The 20924-nt window shown below is 47.9% G+C and overlaps 1 protein-coding gene across 1 annotated transcript; it reads right to left on the reverse strand.

Annotated features, from left to right (window-relative positions):
* Positions 1-5303: 5303 nt before the first annotated feature.
* CTSE (cathepsin E) lies at positions 5304-18539 on the reverse strand. Its single transcript, XM_029935593.1, has 9 exons — positions 18380-18539; positions 17621-17777; positions 16905-17022; positions 15815-15933; positions 13177-13376; positions 11068-11190; positions 9684-9825; positions 9492-9590; positions 5304-6089 (listed from the first exon to the last, which is right to left on the reverse strand). The coding sequence occupies exons 1-9, from the start codon at positions 18445-18447 to the stop codon at positions 5925-5927; spliced, it is 1191 nt and encodes a 396-aa protein (XP_029791453.1). The 5' UTR covers positions 18448-18539; the 3' UTR covers positions 5304-5924.
* Between the last annotated feature and the right edge of the window lie 2385 nt (positions 18540-20924).

Raw genomic sequence — 20924 nt, forward strand, 5'->3', positions numbered from 1 at the left:
TAGGGAAGGGAACCTTGGCCAAGATAGGGCTCCATAAATATTTGCTGGGTGCGTGGATGCTTTGTCAGGCTACAGCTCCAGTGGACAGTGAGGGGTGACAGACAAAGTTAGAAAGAAGTGTTAATTGAAAGGGGTGGAGATTTGCAAACTCCTACCTGACAAGGTCCACATGGGGGTTGTCTCCATACCATGCGGAGGCTCCTCACCTCCTAGGTGAAGGGGATAGAGAGAGGAGAGAGAAGGCTGAGGCAGAACTTGAAACGGGCTCACATTTAAGAAGCCGGAGGAAGAAGAAGATCCCAGGCGGAGGCCTGGTGAGACAGAGATGACTTAGTGTTCATGGAAGCCCTCTAACGCCTCCAGGCCACCGCTATGAGCATTTCCAGCCCCTGCAGATAGGTGTCGCCGTGGAGTACGGTTTAACCAATGGATAGAATGGTGAACCAGACAGACAGTTCCAGCCCCCATGGAGCTCAAGTTGAATAGATGAAGAGGAAATGTCTGCTGGTACCTTGGCCTCTTTCAGGTCTGGCATGTTGAGGCGTCTTGAAGGACATGCCACTCTCCCTGCCTGGGGACAGAAAGAATGACCCCGCGGTCCTACAGGCTGTGGGAACCCCATGTTCTTGAATTGTGCCACCTCTTCACCTGGACCCTTCATGTGAGAAATAAACGTTGATTTAAGACACTGCGATTCAGGGGCTTATCCGTTATGGTAGTTGGTGTTACGTCATAACCTGACTGAGTGGTGAAAAAGCAAGAGACAACTGTTGGAGCAGAGGGAAAGCAGGTTCTGGTCCTGAGGCCTGGGTCTGTGTGCCTTTTCCACACCCAAGGTCCGTGGTCCTGGTGTGAGCTCTCACTTGTCTCCTTACCCTTACTCCTCCTGAGCACACGTTCTTCTGGATGAGCGCTCCAGCCAAGGTTGCAGAGCCAGGCTCTTGGACTTCACTTAGAGAAGGCATCAGCTATCACAGCCCCAAGACCTCTGACTCCCACGGCAGGGAGGACGGTCATCTGGTGGCCCTCCTGCAGGGAGACGCGTGTGCCAGGTGCACATGTCCTCAGCAGCAGGAAGAGATGAAAACTGGACATCAGGAAGCGCAGCAGCAGATAGCCATGACCTCCTTGAGGACCGAGGACGTGGGGGGGCTCTCTCTTTGTGAGCCTGCCATGTTCCCAATGGCTGTCATCCCTGTGAGGCCCTCTCAACACTCAGATCCCCAGGAGAGACAGTCTGATGGGTGTGACTGAGGCCTGTGTGCTCCCCTGGGCTGTCGGTGGTGATGACAGGAACTCAGATATGCCAGCCCACTGGGCTCCTGTGAACAGGAGGGGGACAGCTCTGCAGGGGAGGTGATGCCCAGCACAAGAATAGCGGGTTCCCTGGAATCCTCTTAGCAAGGCCTTAGATCCATAGAGAGCAGACAGGAGGAAGCTGTTTCCACCCCCTTGGAATCAGCAACCATTGACTTTTCAGCAGCAAATGTGTTTCAATTTAAAAAAAGTTTTTTTTAATGCTTATTTATTTTTGAGAGAGAGAGACAGAGCATGAGTAGGAGAGGGGCAGGGAGAGACGGAGACACAGAATCTGGGCCCCAGGCCTGAGCTGTCAGCACAGAGCCCGATGCAGGGCTTGAACTCATGAACCTTGAGATCATGACCTGAGCTGAAGTCAGATACTTTACCAACTGAGCCAAACAGGCGCCCCGATGTGTTTTAAGTAAGATAAATATTACTGGGGGGACTGAGGGGAATCTGCCTGCTATCCTCCCCCTTGTGACATCCTGAAGTGACAAACACCTGCACTTGGGGGAGAGGCATCACTTAGAAGCCGCGGATGAGAAGCGGGAGACCTGGATTCCGCTTTCACTACTACTTTCGATAAATCGTTTCATTATTTTATACTCCAATTTCCCCATTTAGAAAACAAGGTAATACAACGTGCTCTGTCTCATTTACAGATTTTTCATGAGGGGGGAAAACGTGAGAAGAAGGGGAAGAAAGACAAAATACCAAGGTCTGCCTCGAAGGACTTTCATAAGCCCCAAATCAAACATAAGAGCAGAAGAGCAGTTAGCAAAGCATCTGTTACAGGTTGAACTGTGTTCCCCCCAAATATACGGTGAAGTCCTAACAGTCCTGACCTGATTTGGAAATGGAGTTGTGGGAGACGCTGTTGGGTCCCCTAAAATGAGCGCATGGTGGAGCAGGTCGCCGGTGTGCGGCACACCTGGTGTCCTTAGAAGAGGCACAGAGACAGCCAGGAAGAACGCCGGAGGGTGACAGGGCAGAGACTGAAGTGTCACCGCTGTAAGACCAGGAACCCCATGGATTGCCAGCCCTCACCTGAAGCTAGGAAAAGATAAGAAAGATTCGGAGGGAGATCGGCCTTACTGACACCTCGATCTTGGGTTTCTAGCATCCAGAACTGTGAGACCATAAATGTCTGTGTGTGAAGCCCCCCAGTTCGTGGCACTTGCTTATGGCAGCTGCATGCAACTGGGTACTCACCCTTTGACCATTCCCAGGGCACGGCAAGGCTTGCCCGGAGCCCTTGGCCCGTCGCTGAGAGGTTTGTGACCTCGTATCAGACATGGAGCATGGGACGAGGACCTGAGTGTCAGGGGTGACACCGCCGACGTGCAGGCCACAAAGAGCAGGGGTCAGTTTTGGGAAATCCCCTGCAGCTAACAGGCTCATGGCCAGTAGAGTTCAGTCCACATGGAAAGAAAGTGTCACTTCTGCCTTGAGAGACAGAACTGTCCCTCTGAGACAGAGCAGAACCAGCTTGGCAGTTCCCGTAGGCATGGATTATGCACAGCAGTCACACCCCGGCCTCCAGCACTCGGGTTCCTGGACCCACAGGTACCCGGCTGGCATGGGCACATGCAATATTTCAGGTAGGGGCACTGCACACAGATTCCCCTCAAGGAGAAAGCTCGCAGGAATGCCGTCTGCTACTTGGTCCTCACATGGCTCCTGGGCGCTTTGTTTTAGAGGAGAAGTCATAAAGCCTTTTTATTCTAGGCCTTTCTGCCCTGCAACAGATTTGCCTCTGCCAAGTGTGGGTCTGGTCCCTGTGTGATGAGCACAGGCACAGGAGCTAGTTAAGTGTTTCCGCATGAGCATTATGCCATTGGATCCTCACCACGAACCCGTGAGATAATGTTAGCATGTCCATTTTATAGATGAAGAAACTGAGGTGCAGAGGTCCCACAACTGGAGTCAAGAATCAAGTCCAGGTCTGTGTGACTCTAAGCCTGTGATGTTAACTGTTCTATTATTCTGCTTTAAAAGTTTATTTGGATCAGGCTGTTCTGAATTAATTCTGAAAGCAATAATTTAGGAAAGAAAGAAAGAGAGAGAAAGAAAAGAAGGAAGGAAAGAGAGAAGGAATGGAGAAAGGAAGAAAGAAAAGGAAAAAAGAAGGGTGCCTGGGTGGTTTAGTTGGTTGGGCATCCAGCTTCGGCTCAGGTCATGATCTCATGGTTTGTGGGTTCGAGTCCCGCATCGAGCTCTGTGCTAACAGCTAGCTCAGAGCCTCGAACCTGCTTCAGATTCTCTGTCTCCCGCTCTCTCTGACCCTCTCCTGCTCACGCTGTCTCTCTCTGTCTCTCAAAAATAAATAAAAAACATTTAAAAAAGGAAAAAAGAAAAAACCAGAAAGTGTGTGTGTGTGTGTGTGTGTGTGTGTGTGTGTGTGTGTGTGTAACTGTGACTTACTTTGACCTCGTACTTACAGGGGAAGGAAGGAGAGCTAACATTAGGAGCTAAGCGCTTCCATCCAGGAGCTCATGGGCTCTCCCCGTAGCACAGAGAGGCGGCATCTCAGAGATACAAAGTAACCGGCCAAGGTCACCAAACTGATCCAGGGCAGGGTACGAATGTGAATCAGTATTATCTGACTATAAGCCTGGTGTGTTTCCCATGACCTCTGTGCCAAAAGTGACAGCCGGGATTTGTCCCACTTGTGTTGAGGACCTTAGAGTGCCTCACTTAGCGCCTGGCACAAATAAATATTTATGCGATTGGACTGAATTAACCCAAAGGAACCTAATGTTCGTCAAGAGAGGATTTGATCATTAAGTGGACACCATGCAGATGTTACAGGGAAAGAGCTGACTGAACCGACGTAGAATCTATTACATGAACAGTTTAGAGACAAATATATTTGGAGTGATACCTCTTCTGTGGGGGAGAAAAATCCTTCCCTGTGACTCTCTCTGTTGTAAACACAAAGGAAAATTCTGCATAAAACAGCTTCAAATAAAAAATAATACTTATCTTTGAGGGGAAGGGTCTTGGAGGACTTTCCCATCTTTTATAATAAAGAAAACCCTGAGGATACTTGCATTTTGAAAAAAAAAAACAAAAAGAACAAAAGGAAGGAAAAGAAAGACGAGTTGGTGGTGATGAAAACAGTTCCCGCTGGGACCGAGATGCAGCCAGGATTCGCCAAGTCGGCTCCTCCCTCCTCCGCCTGGGCCCTGGGGGAAGTAAATGAAGAGGGTTCGTGCAGAGCCCCCCTCCCCCCATATCTCCTTCTACACCGAAATACTATCTTTTACAACAAACTTATGAGCACATGACCAGGGACCAGGACTCCTTGGGAAAAGAGGCCTGGAACATTGCTTTGTATTGCGGTCAAGGGAAAAGTTCACAGAAACTTACTTGAAGGGGCACCTGCTGGTCAAAGGTGGCATGCTTGGAATACTAAAAAAAAAAACTGCAATAAGTTGAAACACATTCCTTATTCCGAAAGCCGATAAACAAAGGAAAAAAAGCCGAGTAAGCTTGCTTTTCCTGTATGGGCTGTACCTAATGGTGAGCAAATGGTTGATGAAAGGTTTTTTTGGTAAATTTTTGTTTTTTAAATAGAAGAATTCTAGCTAACAAACACAGGAGGAAAAATAGAATTAGGAAAAATCTCTGTTTTGCAGCCCGGATGATAGCGGGGATCTGGGCAATGATAATCAGTGGTTGTCAAAGGCTTTAGGTAAAATCCTGGAGGAAATTGGCTGTGGACAGATGAGGCCGAAGCCCCCAGCCAACTCATCCCTCCTAACACTGTGACTAGAGAGGCCCCAGGCATTATCTGCCTCCTGACGGGTGACAGTGGGATGTCCCCAGCACCATCCATGAACTACTCTTGCCACCAAACAAGGCCTCTAGAGTGAACTGCCATTTTATAGGAAAGATGGGCTCAGAGAACCACGTGGCATGACTCTCTGTATTACAACCCGCAAAATTCAGAATGTGGTCAACTCTACACATGAAAAGAGACATAGACACTGTTCAAATAAATGCAGTTTGTAAACTTTATTTGCATCCCGATGAGAACAAGTCAACTGTGAAAATGACCCAACATTTCCTAGACAATAAACATTTGAACACTGATTGCATAGGTAAGGACAGTAGAAGGATTTATGGATAAATCTTTGATGTGATGATTTATGCTGTGATGCTAAGAATTTGCTTCAGAATGATGCAGGTACGTGGGCTGGAGGGAAGAAGACAGGCTCAGATTAAACAGGCCTGGCCGCGTGCTGGTGGGTTATGCAAGGTGGCTGGTGCCCACAGGAATTTATTTCACTGTCATCTCTGCTTGGGTACATGTTTGGAGATTTCCGAAAGAAAGTGTTAGCAAAAAGCGATCAAAAGTTTGGGCCTATAACTTAATTCTTCCCTCAAGATGGTGGTGGGGGAGGTGGGTATGTGGGAGTGTGTGAAATGCATGATGCGTGTGAGCGGGTGTGTATGTTCTCATGCTCTATTTGGCCCTAATTCAAGTTGTGGCTCTGGAACAGTTGCATCCTACCAAAAATGACTTTCTCACCGCCGTGAAGAATGCCCGCACCCCCCAGGTACCGCTGACTTTCTAAGGGGCGTCAGGCAGACAGGCACATGGACAAGGCGACTGCTTAGGGGACGGCAGGGGCCAGCCCTACACGGTTATTCCCACGATCAAACACTGAATAAAACTGTCTAATGAAGACATCACCCAGAATCCAGAGGGGCCCAGATGGAGGCTGGATGTCAAGACCTTGAAAGCCACTGCTGCAAAACTCCATTCCATCCACCAAGTCCTGGGGTTGGAGAGAAGATATAAGTAACAGGGAGAAAGGGAAGTAGTGCAGCCTGGAGGCTGTACTGTGTGGGAGTGGTGGTGGCGACTAGCCTGGGACCGTTTCATGTAGTCATCTCTGTGGCTGGTTGGTTCCTCTTCCCGCTTCACTCACCTCTACTTGTTTACTCGGCAAAGTGCTTACGTCCTTTCATGTACGGGGGCCTGGGCCTAAAGTGCTACAATTTTGTGAATTGTTCATCTGTTATACGTGCCTCCACCCCCATTTTACAATTGGAAAAAGAGAAACTCTGTTGCATGATTGGAAGAGTGAAAGGTTTGGCTTTAGAAGACGTTGGCTGAAATTCTGGTTTCTTTGTGAAGCTCCACTTAACGATTTAAGGGAGAGATACTACACTGCTATTTTCTTTATGTTCGGGGAAGAATCATTTTTTAGATATAAGGCGAGTAGGTGTTCACTTTTCCATAAGAAAAGTGTAACTTTCCCCAACCTTAGTTTTTAGTTTGGCAAGGACTTGGGGTCTACCAAGCAGGTGTGGTCTTTCCAACAACCATTTGAGGTTTGAGGTTGCTAATGAGGGTATGGGAAATTCACAGCGGCCTTAAAGCACCTTCTTGAGAAGATCGGGTGCTGGAGCCCCAAAGGGTGTGTAGGCTGATGAACTTGGCACAGTTAAAGTGTCTAGCTTATCCCCAGTTTGGTGTTCACATTAGGGGCTTGACATGAAGCTGTGTGTTTTTTTTTTTTTAATGTTTTTTTTTTTTTACTTATTTTTGAGAGACAGAGAGAGTGTGAGCAGGGGAGGGTCAGAGAGAGAGGGAGACACAGAATCTGAAGACAGGCTTTAGGCTCTGAGCTAGCTGTCAGCACAGAGCCCAATGCGAGGGTCGAACCCACAAACCATGAGATCATGACCTGAGCTGAAGCTGGACGCTTAACCGACTGAGCCACCCAGGTGCCCCTGAAGCTGTGTTCTAAAGCGAAACATTTGCTCTTTTTAGAAGTGCACTTCCTGGATTGTAAGGTAGTTCTATTTTTAATTTTTTGAGGAAGGTCCATACTCTTTTCCAGAGTGGCTGTACCAGTTTGCATTCCTACTAACAATGCAGAAGGGTTCCCCTTTCTCCGAATCCTCCCCAACACTGTTTTTTCTTGTGTTGTTAATTTTAGCCGTTCTGATGGGCATGAGGTGATATCTCATTGTGGTTTTGATTTGTATTTCCCTGATGATCAGTGATGTTGAGCATCTCTTCATGTGTCTGTGGGCCATCTGGATTTCTTTGGAGAAATGTCTATTCATGTCTTCTGCCCATTTTTTAATTGTTTTGAATTTGTTTTTTGGGTGTTGAGTTTTAGAAGTTCTTTGTATATTTTGGATACTAACCCTTTATCAGATAAGGATAATCTGCAAATATCTCCCCCCTTTCAATAGGTTGCCTTTCAGTTTTTTTTGATTGTTTCCTTCACAAACTTTTTATTTTGATGAATTCCCAATAGTTTATTTTTGCTTTTCTCTCCCTGGCCTTAGAAGACATATCTAGAAATAAGTTGGTAAGGCCAGTGTCAAAGAGGTTCCTGCCTGTGTTCTCCTCTAGAATTTTTATGCAATTACACTGCTAAGTATTTATCCAAAGAACGCAAAAATACTAATTCAAAGGGATATATGCACCCCAATGTTTATAGCAGCATTATCTACAATAGCCAAACTATGGAAACAGCCCAAGAGTCCACTGACTGATGAATGGATAAAGAAAATGTGGTATATGTATGCAATGGAATATTACTCAGCCATAAAAAGAATAAAATCTTCCCATTTGCAGTGACATGGATGGAGCTAGGGAGTATTATGCTAAGTGAAATAAGTAAGTCAGAGAAAGATAAATACCATATGATTTCACTCATATGTGGAATTTGAGAAACAAAACAACTGATCAATGGGGAAGCAAAACAGAGAGAGAGGCAAACTAAGAAACAGATTACTATACAGAACAAACTGATGGTTACCAGAAGAGAGGTGGGGTAGGGGGACATGAGAGAAATAGGCGATGGGGATTAAGGAGGGCACTTGTGAAGACCCCAGCGAGTTGTCTGGAAGTGTTGGATCACTATACTTCATACCCGAAACTAATATTGCACTGTATGTTAACTAACTAGAATTTATTTATTTCTTTATTTTTTTTAATTTATTTTAGGGAGCCTTCGTGGCTCAGTCAGTTAAGCGTCTGACTTCGGCTCAGGTCATGATCTCATGGTTCATGGGTTTGAGCCCCACACTGGGCTCTGTGCTGACAGCTAGCTCAGAGCCTGGAGCCTGTCTTCAGATCCTGTGACTCCTTCTCTCTCTGACTTTCCCCTGCTCACGCTGTCTCTCGAAAATAAGGAAAAACCTTAAAAAAATTAAAAAAATTATTTTGAGAGAGAGAAGGGGGTGGGGAGAGGCAGAGAGAGGGAGAGAGAGACTCCCAAGCTGGCTCTACACTGTTAGCACAGAGCCCAATGTAGGGCTCATACTCACAAAATGTGAGATCATGACCTGAGCTGAAATCAAGACTTGGATGCTTAACTGACTGAGCCACTCCAGTGCCCCACTAATTGGAATTTAAATAAAAACTGAAAAAAAAAGCGCCCACATTTGTTTTCATTTGCATTGTCTGTTTATATTTGAAGGCTTGGGAAAGCAGTTAATGGAGATCAAGATGTGGGGGGTAGGTAAGTCCCCAAAGTCTTCTACACCTTAAGACCTCTATTCTGATGCATTCACCCTGGTGCTGTGGGTGACTCTTGGGTAAAGTTAGCATGCTGAGTGTCACCAAAGAACTCCATGCGATATTGAAAATCTGGGCCAACGGTGGTGTGAAACGATCATAGATTTCCCCCAGGAATTCCCTTTCTACCCTGCCCTACTAACTTAGTAATCTACTGCGTCAAAATACACGTTCTTGTTTGAGAAGAATGTTCATCTGAATATTAGAAGATAAAACCTCATTCTGTACTCCCTCCCCATGCAGCTTGAATCGGGCCACATGACCTTCCAAGTCTCAATATCCTCATCTATGGGATGGGATAATAATCTCCAGTCTTACTGGATGCGTGAGGGGATTAAACATTGTCAGTTGAAAAGTCCTATGTGACAATGTCCAAAAATGTCACCACATGGCTCATGCGAGGCTTCCTTCTGCTTCTCAGCAGGACAGGACATCAGAGAGAACCAGCCGGTGGCCTGTCCCCCACAGACAGCTTCATCCTTTCTAGAGGGGGCACTGCTGCTTCCATGCAGGGGCAGATGGGAGGGGACTGGGGGCAAATGCAGCCCAAGTGCAAGCTACTGAAAAGAGGAAGTGGCAGGCTTCTGGTGGGGAAGGGACAGCCCAGTGACTTGCAGAATAAGGAAACAGTTCTTACCAGCAGGGTGTAGGCAGTTGGCTGGAGGGTGTAGGAGACTCCGTTGATGGTGAAGGTGACATCCGGCATGACGTTGAGGTTGGCGCACTCCACAGCATACTAAAACACGGCACAGAGGATCCACTTAGAGGCCTCTCACATCCCAAGAGAGGGACTAGCTCCCTGCTCCTCCCAACCCTGGCAGGCACTGACTTCTCCATCCACGGGCTCTGCCCCAATGGCCTTCTGCAGCTGCTTGATCTTGGCTGAGGGGCCCGTGATGAGGGAAGTCCCTGTGTCCACAATGGCCTGGCAGCCCTCAGAGCAGAACATCACTGCACCTCCCACCTGGATTCTGAGGGCAAGGAAAATGTCGTGAGCCACCACCTCCTCCCTGTCCTCCTCCCGCCCCGCCTGGATTCCTCCTCCCGCCCCGCCACAAGGCCCTGTAGTCTCCCCAACTGTTCTCATCCTCTACGGGGCTCTCAAATACGCATTAATGATTTCCACTTTGACCGTCTCACACATGAGTGTTTCTCAATTGTTCTGCAACTGATATCCATAGCAGGAAATATATTTACTTTTGGACCCGGTACACACACACACACACACACACACACACAAGCTCGTGCGCACACACATGTGATCTAAAAATGTCAAGAAACAGTGCTCAACCTTAACATGTGAAGTGCACCCTGATATTTTCTATTTTATTCCAGCTCATTAAAAATGCACATCATGAGCTCTTAAAATGAGGTCATGACCCATAAGTGGGTAAGTCCCTACGGTCTGAAAACCCCTCAGTAGACAGTGAGCACTGACGCTTTTTGCGGTTTACCCCCTTGTGCCCAGCCCATGCCCTCACCTCCTTTTGCAGATGCTTATTCTTGGCTGAACTGAAACTTGAATTGCATGTCTGAACCCCTGCATTGTCTAGGGCAGCGTTGGGTGGGTGTGTGACCGGCAACTGGCCGTGCTTCCCTGATTGCTCCATGCCCAGACGCGCGTGTGCACGCACACGTATGTAGGCATGCATGTATGTCAAACCCCAGTCGATGTCCCCTCCTTCATGAAACCCTTGCTTGGGGAGTCCTTCAGATAGCAGCTGTCTTGAGCCCTGTCTGCCAAGTCCACTTTGGAGGCACGTCTCATGGGGCACGGCCCACCTCTGCTTCACCGGGTGGGGCTTTGTGTGCGTGTCTCATCTTCTGTATATGCTTTGTGGAGGCAGAATCTGAGTCCAGTTCACTCTTGTACCCCTGTGTCACTCGCCCTTTGCCCTATGTATTAATTAATGTTAAATGAGCCCCAAGGAGTTGGCTGAGTGCGTTTATTGTCTGTTGACTTGAGGGAGCACCACCCGTACAAGGAGGGAAGCTGAGACTCGGTACCGTGTGCCTGCTGCCCTGGGGACCGAGGCCCCTCCCTGCGCCTCTGTTCAGCTCCCCCCCCACCCCCATGCTTCCAGCCCCACACGACCAGACCCCCACATCCTCTCCCCGGGAGCAGCACTTTGATTCAGGTTAATTTGATTAACCCACGTTGAGTGGTGCCCATCCTGAGTTCTGTGTCATACCGTAACGAGGAGAATACTCACGCATCCAGTGAGATCTGCCAGTAGCCTTGCTTGGTGACAGGGACCCAGTTCAGATTCCCAGAGAAATGGGAATGGTCATAGCCTCCGAAAATCAGCTCACTCCCCCCACCACTTTCTGAGTCACTACATGGAAAGAAAGGTAGAATGTCAGGGAAGGGCCACTGGAAAACCCCGGGAACAAGTGTCAGCCAGTGCCGTGTTTCTTGGTCTGACCACTCACACCAAGTACCTACAGAGGCAGAAATATCAGCCTGGGCTTTGAGACCAGAGTGCCTGACTACTGCAAGTTGATTAGTCTGGGCCTTTTCCGGGAAAAGGATAGAAACAGCTCTGCTTAATGACTTGTGAAAGTCTGCTTGCTTCTTGGATAGAAAGGCTAGGGGAGGTGGGCAATGGGGACATGGCTCTGGTTGTGCAGAACTCATGCGGAACCAAGGCTAAGACCAGCTGGGGCGTGCACACACCGTGTGACTTGAGGCACCCCCAAAAGCCTTCCCCCCAAGTGTCTTTCTCACTTTTGCTTTGGTGGTGCCTGGAGCCTTTGTGTTACTCTCTCCAGTGTGTTAAGGTGAAGAAGCTAATGTGAATGCAACGTGACTTGCTAGAGCTCGACAGTGTATTCATCTTCATCGATGTTGATTTTTCAGATTATGTTCTGGCACCTAATGGGATTCTGGGGAAATAGGACATGAAACGGATTCATTTTGGGGAGGAAAATGATCAGAAAAACATGAAACTCAGGGCGGTAAAGGGGAGGGGAACTGGGTATCTGTGGGCATCAAAGAAGAGTGGCTTTAGGGGGCGTTGGGGGAAGAACTCCTGTTTGTTGACAACCTTTGTGCAGGGCAGTGGGCAAAGAATTTTATCTCCTTCATCCTATTTATCTCTTAAATCGCTCTTGTGTCCATTTGAGGAAACTGAAGCTCAGGGCTTAAGTCCAGGTCTGTCAGATTGCAAAGCCTTTGCTATTTCCCATCCTCACCCTTGTCTTTCCCGGTTGGTGGGGAGCTTGGCAGGAAGCTCTGTAAGGGGGTATCAGACATGTCTGGGCAACATGCCATCTCGCTCATAGCTCTGCCCAGGCTGGTCCCAACGGCAGCCATGCAGTTTAATAGAGGAAGTTCAAGACTCTCCGTGGAGGAGTGGAGATCAAGGGAAATGGGCTTACGCTAAAGCTGGGTCAGCTCAGACCAGATCTCACTGGGAGGGAGTCAGAAAGGTAAGAAATCTCCTTCCTATATAGGGACGAAGGTTAGAAGAGCCTTCCTGGATCCCAGGCATGCGAGCCTCATGACCATTTCCAACTACAACAAGCAATTTTAAAAAACTGTATAAATGGACCATTAAAAAAATGTTCAGTTCAGTAGTGTTCAAGATATTCATCTTGCGGTGAGCCAGTCTCCAGGACCTTTTCATCCTGTGCCTGGAAACTCCATACCCCTTAAACAATAACTTTCAGTTCCCCCCTCCCCTGCACCTGGCAGTCTCCATACTGGTGTCTGGGTCTCTGAATCTGACCACTTGAGGGACTTTCGTGTAAGAGGAATCATACAGTGCTTGGTTTTTGGTTTTGTTTTGTTTTGTTTTTGTGACTGGCTTGTCTCACTTTAGCATAAGGTTCATCCACTTGCAGCAAGCATTAGAATATCCTTCCTTTTTCAGGCTGAGTAATACTCTACTGTATTTTATGAGCCCCTTAACATTCTGTTATTTTATTGTCAGCCTATTTTTGAGTTTATTTTCCTGCATCCCCCCACTGGAATCAAGCTTCCTGAAGGCAGGGAGTGTCTTCCTTGTTTTATTGTGCTCCCAGTGTCTGGTTACACGGTCTGCACAGGAATGGAGCTTGATAAATATTCATTCACTGCATAAATGAAGACTCGGCCCCAGAGAGTCCTCATATTAGTTCAGCGTGGTACAGTTTACAAGGTGAGGCCAACCCATTTCCTCAGTATCCAGAGAGGGTAAGCCCAAGGTCACATGGCTGGTAATAGGTCAAGTGATCAAAGCCAGGTCCTTGACTACCAGGTCTAATGCGCTTTTGACTGGACCATGTTGGCTCCCTGTAATCGTAACTGACCTTAACCTTGGTGGGCTGGCCGGGCCTACCTGCTCATGTACACAGAAAACATGGGTATATCCACCAGGTTCTGGGCCATCATGTTGTCGAACACCGGGGTCACCCCTCCCACAGCCAAGGAGGGGTATCCCAGGCCCAGAATTCCATCAAACTCTGCATTCACGAAGGTCTGGCCAGGCTCCGTGACGCTCTCTCCAAATTGCTGGCCGACCACAAGCAGCCCTTCCACCTGACGGGAGAAAGCCCGAAAGAAAACTGCATGAGAGATCTTTGGCGATGAGTCTCAGATTCCTGGATTCTCCCTCAAGCCTAAACAGGATTTTTCCCCCACTCAAGCTTTTTTGATTCAATGGGCACAGTGATTTCACCACATTCCCACAACCTTAATTTTTTAATGTAAACTTTAAAACGTTGAAGTATAATACAGAAATCGTAAGTATACAGTTTGGAGAATTTTCACCCACGTCAGCAAGCTCCCAAACCGGAAGCCCCTGCATGCACCCTCAAGAGTAACCCATCTCCTGGTTTCCCCACATATACCGCCTCTGCTTCTTCTTGATTTTATATCAATGGAATCATATGGGATGAATTCTTTTTTATATGGCTTCTGTCACTCAACATACTAGTGCGCCCTGTTGTAACTATGTTCACTAATATTCCATAGTGTGAATGCATCATCATTATCCATTCTACCATGATGGGTATTTGGGTCGTTTCTGGTTATTGACTATCGCTAACAGTACTGCTTGTACGTCTTTTGGCGAACATGTTGGATATATGCCTAGGAGCGAGACTGCTAGATAATAGGGTGTGTGTGTTTTTGCTTGAGCAAATACTGACAATGAGTTTTCCAAAGCGACTGTATCAACTGATGTTTCTAATACCAACGCGTGAGGGTCACAGATGCTTTGGATCCTCACTGATACTGGATATTATTTATCTTTTTCATTTTAGTCTTTTTGTGGATATGCAGTGGGTTACGTCGTAGTTTTACTTTGTATTTCCTAATGACAAATGAAACTGAGTATTTGGCTATCCTCTTGTGTGAGGTGCGTTGTCTGCAGTTTTCTTATTGATTGGTAGGAGTTCTTTGTTCTGGAATCAAGTCCTTTTTTGGATAGATGTACTATAAATACCTTCTTCCAGACTTGCCTAGTGTTTTATGGTGAGCAGATGATATGAATTAACAGTGTAGTCAAATTTACCATTTTCCTCCCTCTTTAATTAGCAGTTTTTGTAAGGTGTTTCAAAATTTTTACCTAAGGTCATAGACATTTTCCTATGTTTTCTTTTAAAAGCTTTCTTATTTCACTTCTGACATCCATGTCTACAATGTATTGAAAGGTTTGATGATGTGTGAGGTAGAAGCCAAGATTCGTTTGTTTGTTTGTTATATGGATATTCAAATAAGCTAGTACTATTTCATAAATACACTGTCATTTCCTCCACTGCACTGCAGTTTCATGTTCAACATAACTCAGTGTAGTTTCTTAATTTTCTATTTTGTTCCATTTGTCTGTTTACTTATCTTGTGCCAAGGCCACATTATCTCAATTACTAGAGCTTTATAATAGGTCTTAATATTCATAGTGTGTTTTTTAAATCTAGATTGTCTTGGTGTATTATATATCCATATAAATTTTAGATTAGCTTATCAATTTCTAATAAAAATTGCCATTGTTTATGATTAACAAATCTATAGATCAATTTGAAAAAACTTTGACTTATCTATAATACTGGGTCATGAAATACCGAGTCATTTCAATCTCTGTAGATCTGCCTTAATTTCACTCAATAATGTTTTGTAGTGTTTAGAGTAGAGATCTTGTAACATTTTATGTTAAATTTATGTGTAGGTATGTGGTGTTTCTGATGTTATTATAATAATGTCATTAAATATCTATTTTCCAGGGGTGCCTGGTGGCTTAGGCAGTTAAGCATGACTTTGGCTCAGGTCATGATTTTGTGATTTGTGAGTTTGAGCCCCTTGTTGGGCTCTGCGCTGACAGCTCAGAGCCTGAAGCCTGCTTTGGATTCTGTGTCTCCCTCTGTCTTTGCCCCTTTCCCACTCATGTTCTGTCTCAATCTATCTCTCAAAAATAAATATTTTAAAAAATCTACTTTCTATCTTTTCCTGATATATAGAAATGCAAACAATTTTGTTTGTTAATCTAGTATTCAATAACTTTGCTAATTAATTACTAACTCCAATTGTCTGTAGGTACTTTTGGATTTTTTACATACAGAATTTTGTCATGTGTAAATAATGACAGTGTAATTTCTTCCTTATAATCCTAATACCCTTAGTTTCTTTTTTCTTTCTTATTGTACTGAGAGTGAGCATCTTTGACTCATTTTTTTTTTCTTTCCCTTAACTCGTTCCTGGAAGCCTGCCCCCGGGCTCTCTGCCCTGAGCACTGTTTCCGTGTGGGAGTCCTCCTGGCTGCCTTCCTAGAACTCGGCCCACTGAGCAGACTGGCCCACTGCCATTGTCTCAAGCAGGAGTGCTGCTCCCTCCTGGCCAGGCAACCCCTTTCCCTGAAAGCCAACTCCTTGTTTCCACCTCTTCCCAAGGCAGATCTGAAAGTGTCCCCATAACAGCTCTGAAAAATATTTCATCCCCCAAGTTTCTGCCCAAAAGAGAGAAGATGAAAGAATTGTACTCACAGAGACTTGGTCGGTTCCGATGACTCCAGACAAGCTCCCAGTCCCGTACTGAATGGTGAAATGACTCCCAACTGCGGTGTATGTGCTGGACCGGGAAGGGTAGAACCTGGAGTGTGTCTCTGGAAAAGCAAGGGTGCTGCTCTTTCCTGGGACATCAGCTCGCCGCCTCCACCCCTGCCCTGATACCTCAGAGACGCAGGGTCTCTTCCCTCAACTCCCAGGATTGAGTGGGGGCCTCTAGAAAGATTGACCATGGCCTTCCTCAGTTAGCTACTACATTCTCCTCTAGCCACATGTGGTGGCCTACATGGGGACCAAATAATTGTCCCTGGGCGAACGTGACTGCTCACAGTGGCCTCATGAGGCACACCAAGATAAGGGTCATGGAACAGGCGCCAGCAGAAGTCTCTACCAACTCGTGTGGCTCAGAGCCTGGGATTCACAAGAAACTCAGGGATTAATAAATACCATTCCAGGCAGTCACTCTCAATTCCTTGCCTGTAGACACCTAATTCTGGGGTTTTCTGAGACATCATGCCTTTAGAATTTATCCAGCATAGACTAAGACATTTTTCCTTAGCTCCTCCCTTTCCAACACTAACAAGGACGTCTGAGTTATCTCTGGTCACATAGACCCACCCCTACATTGTGCCACCAGCCCCACCTCTGATATCCTGGGAGGTAGGCCACCAAGCCCTTTTGAAGCAGGTGAATAATTAGGACTAGAACCCAACCCACCTACCTGCCCAGAAACAGCCATTGAATGAAACTTTCCCCCACATTATTTTGGGTGTTCCAAAAGGAGTGAGTCATCGTTGTGTTCACAAAGATTTGTATCGACTTTGTGTTTTCTGTGGCTGAGTTTTCCCCCTATTAATTCTGGTCAGTATGAAAAACTGTATCCTGATAGCAGTCGGATTTTAGCTCTGTCCCTGGCTCAGCCTTCTTTTCACCATTCGTGAAAGTCCCAGGGTGGACTCAGAGGTGGAGAGGGGAAGCTGGTGAAGCGTGGATGGCCTGTTTCTGGAAATCAAACTCCCTTCTTCCAGAGGGCCGGGCCCTGGCTGCCATTGACCCTGGCCCTACTTACTGCAGGCGGGACTCGTGCAGTACACGGAAGGGACCCAGAGGTTGGAGGAGCCGGTGTCAAAGATGACGGTGAAGTTCTGTGGTGGAGAGCCAATGGAGATGGTGCCAAAGTATTCTGTCTACAGGGAAAGGAGGGGAGGGGGGAAAGTGTAGGTGGTGGGAAGGGACAAGGTGCTCACCAGGAGGCCTAGGGAGAGCTCTGTGGGGGGGGGGGCAGCAGAGCCTGGGCTAGCACAGACGGACAAGCTTACAGAGCCTGGGGAGTGGCAACAAAAGGGAAAAGGAGCAGAGAAAGGGCTACAAGGGAGATCAAATCAAGCCTCCCGACCCCTGCCATATCTTTAGCTTTTGTTCGTATTATTCCTCATAAGCACTTTGCCAGCAAGGCAGAAGAGTCAGTACGGCCTGTGCTCTCCAGTCAAGGAAGGGAAGCTGGTGAAGGTTAAGTCTTGTGTCCAAGGACACACAGCAGGACCCTTCTGATTGGGATGCTTGCCCTGCTCAGCCCTTCTCTTTCGCAGAGAGCTCCATGCACTTGTGCACATTGGGGCTTGCTCGGTCAAACTCACAGGTATCCAGGGGATCAGTCACCATGGGATAGCCTAGAGGAGAAATCCCCACTGACCTTCAGTGTTGCTGGCCGACACTGGCCATGCCCAAAGGCTGAGCCATCCTCCCACCTCCCCCACCCCCAGCCCCTGCCCCAGGACGCCTCACATCCATGTAGTTGATGAGGGGCTCGTCGGCAGCCTGGGTCACTGTGCAGGCCTCGGTGTACTGGATCATGTCCAAATTCTGGGATTTCCAAAACTCAGAGAGCTGGCCCCCTGCCCGCAGCTTCTTCCGGAGGGACGGCTGCCTCCTGAGGGGCACCCTGAGGACAAAGCCCCGTGTGAGGAGGAGATGCATTTCTGCCTCTCTCAGACCCTGCCCTCTCCCCACCCCATTTTTCCAGAGGTAAATTGGGAAATGACACAGGAGAAGAGCTGCAAGGCAGCAGGCCAGAGTTGGGCCAGAATTAGTCCCCTCTCTGCCGCCGGCCTCTAAGTTTGGTCACTGCTTCCTGAAGATTCTTAGAATCTTAGACTTGAAGTGGCCCTCTTGCTCACAGACAAGCTCTTTGAGATCTTCTAAGAAAATGCTCTGCAATTTTACATGAACCTCATAAAGGGCTGATATAAAGGGACAGAAGAACTCTTGGGGGCAGCCACAGTCAGTCTCTTGAGCAAGGCCTCAGTCCTGTGACTCCGCACCAAAGCTGTGGGTTCCTGCTCTCTGCTAATGTGAGAAGGTCCCGGGGGCTTGGTGGTGGAGAGGTGGAGGCAGAGAGGTGGCTTGTCGTGGGCTGGGGCTTTAGGCCAACACAAGATGGCCCTGTTTCTTCAATTCTCCATCATCTTTCCTCTCCCAGGGCAGCCTAAGCTTGAGGGCAGGGAGCTGCCCCAGCTGGACCCAGGGCTGGGGACGTGGTCTCACCTGTGGAGGGTTTTTTGAGCCAGTCCCAAGTCCAGGAGCACCAGCAGCAAAAGAACGAGTGTTTTCATCGTGAACCCAACCAGCAGCTTCTTTCTTGCTCTGAGGCAGCCTTCCTGGCCCCTTCTCCTTGCTTCTGTCCCAGAGGCCAGTGGGGACTGAATCTCCCTAACTCTCAGATCTGCCCAGCCCAGCCCAGTCTGAGGACCCAATGATAAGGCCTCTTGCGTCAATAGCCAGGCCCCGGAACAAACACAGTGCATTTAAAAGGACATTTTTCTTCCTCTCCTCTGCCCCTTTGCCTCCTGCAGGGACGGGGAGGGTCTGGGATGGGACTTGGGGGTCTGTGCACCCTCGAAGAGTAAGGAGGCTATGCAGGTTCAGCTTCTCCCTGAGTTTTGGTGTCCTACCCTGCTCCCTAGAACTCTGCATTCATCACATGAGAGAGCAATATGGCCCTGGACAGTGGGACCCTTCTCCTCACCCCCCTACTGGTGGTCTGGCTGAGGACTCCGGGGGTGTGTGTGTGGAATCTCAGTCATCACATGTGGGGCAACCCGAAATATCAATCAGGTTGTTTTCTCTGTATTTCCTAGTCTCTCCTGTCTCCTCCGGGAGCCTCAAGGGGCAGCTGACCTGCCCTCAGTCCACTTTGAGGCAGAACTTCGTACTCCTCAGAGCCCCTGAAGTGGGAGATTGGGCTTGTGGGGCTAGTCTTTCAGACCCCAAGGAATTGATGAATCTGGGGCTCTGGGGAGGAGGGGGGGTTTGGAGAGGAATACAGAGGCAGCCCCAGAGGGGGCTGGGAGGTACTGGACGCAGTGGGAATGGGGGCCATGATTTTGCAGCAGTGTCTGTATTACTTTGCTGTGGCCTCCATAACAGCTTAGCACAGCTTGGTGGCTTAACAGAAATTTATTTTCTGATGATTCTGGAAGCTGGACGTCCAAGATTAAGGTAGAGGCAAGGTTGGTTTTTCCGGAGTCCTCTTTCCTTGACTTGTAGAGATGGCTGTCTTCCTCTTCTCATGGGCTTCCCTCTGTGTGTGTCTGATTTCCTCTTCTTATCAGTTATATTGGATTAAGGCCCATCCTAAAGACCCCATTTTAACGTAGTTATCTCTTTAAAGGCCCTATCTCCAAACGCAGTTGCATTCTGAAGTCCTGGAGGTTAAGACGTCAACATAAGAATTTGGGGGGATACAATTCAGCCCATAACAGTGTTCAAAGAAAGAAGGACCCTCAGTCTGTTATGTGGAGTCAGGGGTGGTGGGGTTCAGTTACCTTAGCATACCTAACTATTGCTATGAACCCATCTGTATGGCCATCCCACCTCCTAAACAGAAGGTGGGCTTTATCTCCTTGAGTGAGAATGGAGGGTGGTGAGAAGGAACACCTTCCCCTGACCATGACCCTGATCTAGGTTTATGGGACGCTCTGAGCCGAGGCAGTAGAGGCCAGACCACTGTCACACTTACCAACACGTCCTAGCCCTGGAGTAAAGGCAGAGGGCCCAGAACTTAGGTCAGCTGTGAAGCCACAGCCAGCAATCTGGCAGTGTCCTAACTGCTGCTGTGGGTTCTGCTTTCCATCTCTGAAGCCCAAGAAGCAGATAAACTTGGAGTTTGGAGCTAAGTTGAGTCCTGCCTTGAGCTCCAAAAGTGTAAAAGGATATCAAAAGGACTTAGGGAACAGCCTGGACCCTTGAAACCCTGATCCCAAGGGAACTAAGCCTCTTGAGCATTTGCTCAGGTCACAGTTCTCATCACTGGGGAGGGATGTTTATCCCCTAGAGGAGCGGCGGGAACCAGAAGTGGCTAGATGTTGAGATAATTCGTCTTAGCATAATGCTCCATCATGGTTGGCCCATAACTGCCCATCCACTGGGGACCTTAGTCTTGTTATCTGCCTACTACCACTCCCTACACTGTTGAGTTTTCAGGAGGATTCAAGACACAAAATAAGGTATGCGGAAGTACTTGAAAAACAGTAATGTGTGATCAGACTGAAGATCTTCACTGCAAAAACCTTGCACTGGAAGGCGGGTTCTTGCTGCCAGGGCAGCCCACTTCCACAGCACATGGGGACACTGAGGTGCAGAGGGGCAGAGTGACAAGCTTGAGAGCACGCAGGTCCTTTAGTGGCAGAGTTTTGTCTTGTTTCCAGAGCATCTGAAAGCTTGTGGTGTGACCCTACCCAGTCAGCTCCTCGTTTCGGGAGCTTTAGCTTCAGAAGATACATTAATAATGAGGATGGTCGCTCAGGGTTCTGTGGAATCAGCATTAGGAGGGCTCCAGAGACAGGGGGTCCATGTAAGACACAAAGAGCTGCTTCCCCTTCATGCTCCTCTGGCCCCTGCTCGGAGAGGAGCCCGTGATCTGGGAGGCTCTCGGCCCCGAATCTGGCCAGCTCTGTGTGAATGTGACTGACTGGAAAATGTCCCAGCTTCCTTTCTGCTTGAAGCTGATGAATGAAGGAAAACCTACTGTGCTTTTCATGGTTGACTAGAAGGAGGGCAGGGCTAGGATGCTGGATCTGGTTTTGGCTTT

This window comes from Suricata suricatta, chromosome 3 (genome assembly GCF_006229205.1).
Source record: "Suricata suricatta isolate VVHF042 chromosome 3, meerkat_22Aug2017_6uvM2_HiC, whole genome shotgun sequence".
In the NCBI taxonomy this organism is placed as follows: Eukaryota; Metazoa; Chordata; class Mammalia; order Carnivora; family Herpestidae; genus Suricata; species Suricata suricatta.

Bases quoted from the DNA above. Each gene is read 5' to 3' on its own strand.
- CTSE (XM_029935593.1), bottom strand. From the start codon at position 18,447: ATGAAAACACTCGTTCTTTTGCTGCTGGTGCTCCTGGACTTGGGACTG. The intron at 17,023-17,620 runs GTGAGGCGTCCT...CTTTCCCTGTAG, and splicing joins CCCTCATCAACTACATGGAT to ACAGAATACTTTGGCACCAT. The intron at 9,591-9,683 runs GTCAGTGCCTGC...GCCGTGTTTTAG, and splicing joins CAGAGCCCGTGGATGGAGAA to TATGCTGTGGAGTGCGCCAA.